General features: G+C 60.3%; 1 protein-coding gene across 1 annotated transcript in view; it reads right to left on the minus strand.

The window, feature by feature from the left end:
- Window positions 1-1,016: 1,016 nt before the first annotated feature.
- Window positions 1,017-1,107, minus strand: part of LOC101634437 (olfactory receptor 14A16-like) — a 46,340-nt gene continuing 46,249 nt past the window's right edge. Inside the window, exon 4 of the mRNA XM_004695408.2 lies at window positions 1,017-1,099. Coding sequence (XP_004695465.2) covers window positions 1,017-1,099 — 83 coding nt within the window. The remainder of the gene's footprint in view (window positions 1,100-1,107) is intronic.

The raw sequence follows: 1,107 nt of genomic DNA on the forward strand, positions 1-1,107 counted from the left end.
CTATGGAGTTGAGGCTCCAGGCGGCAGGGAGGGAGGGAGAGTCTGTAGATTTTGCTGTGACCAGAGAGCTGCTATTTATTTTCTGTTTCGCAGATAAATATTTAAATAACAATTCCAATAAAATTGGAAATAATGGCTTTACCTATCTAGAAGCTAATTTACATATCTTTAATTTTTTTAAGATTTATTTTATTTATTTATGCAGACAGAACTGGGGTGCAGGCCAGAGGTGGGGGGGTGAGCGGACTCCCCAGAGACAGAGTGGGGCGCAGAGCAGGCAGATCCACTGAGACCCACTGCTGAGGGGGGAAGATCTGCTGCGCCCTGGGGTCGCTCCCTGGGGCGGGGCGTGGACTGGGGTGCAGGGAGACAGCTCAGCCTGGCCCCGAGGCCCCCAGGGCCTATCTTTACACACAGACTGGGGAACCTTTGTTAGAGCTAAAACTCTGTTACTTTATATCGAAGCTTTAGCACCAAAGCAAAAATACCCGGATATGAAAAGTGGCCCCCAGGGACCAGTGCACCCTGAGAGCAGCCGCCGGCCCCCCACGCTCCCCACTGCCGGGGGAGGCAACGCTGGCGTCTTAATGAGCATTAGCAGTTGATTTTAACTTGAGAGAGAAGAAAGCCAGAGAGAGCACACAGACCGCGGAGCACCGGCCAGAAGAGGCGCGTCCCGGGCACTGCCTGCACCCCGAGTCTTCTGGCCCAAGTGGAGAAGGCCGGGGACCAGGCACCACAGACCGAGTGACAGCGGGACCCTGAGCTCGGGCTGAAGGGCAGCGTGGACACGGCCAGCGTTGCCCTGTGTAGACAGCTGTGGCTGCGGACGGGAGGCGCCCAGCTCCGCTCCGGGGACCCCCGTGGCACCTCAGGGGCAGATGCTGTCCCTGCCCGCCCAGGCCTGGACCCCTGGCCACGCGGGCCCAGACCGGAGGCTCCGGCACGAGCCCGCTCAGGGAAGACCCCCTTGCTCCTGCTCAGCCAGGGGCGTGGGCGGCAGGGCAGCCCCGGGGTCAGCGCGGCGGGGCGTCCTTTGGGGCCGTGTGGCTGCCGAAACCGCAGCGGTCCGTCGTGACTGTGAAGGAGTCGCCGCCCTCTTGTGGA

The sequence above is a fragment of the Condylura cristata genome, unplaced genomic scaffold (assembly GCF_000260355.1).
Source record: "Condylura cristata isolate star-nosed mole 26May11 unplaced genomic scaffold, ConCri1.0 scaffold00062, whole genome shotgun sequence".
NCBI classification, from domain to species: Eukaryota; Metazoa; Chordata; class Mammalia; order Eulipotyphla; family Talpidae; genus Condylura; species Condylura cristata.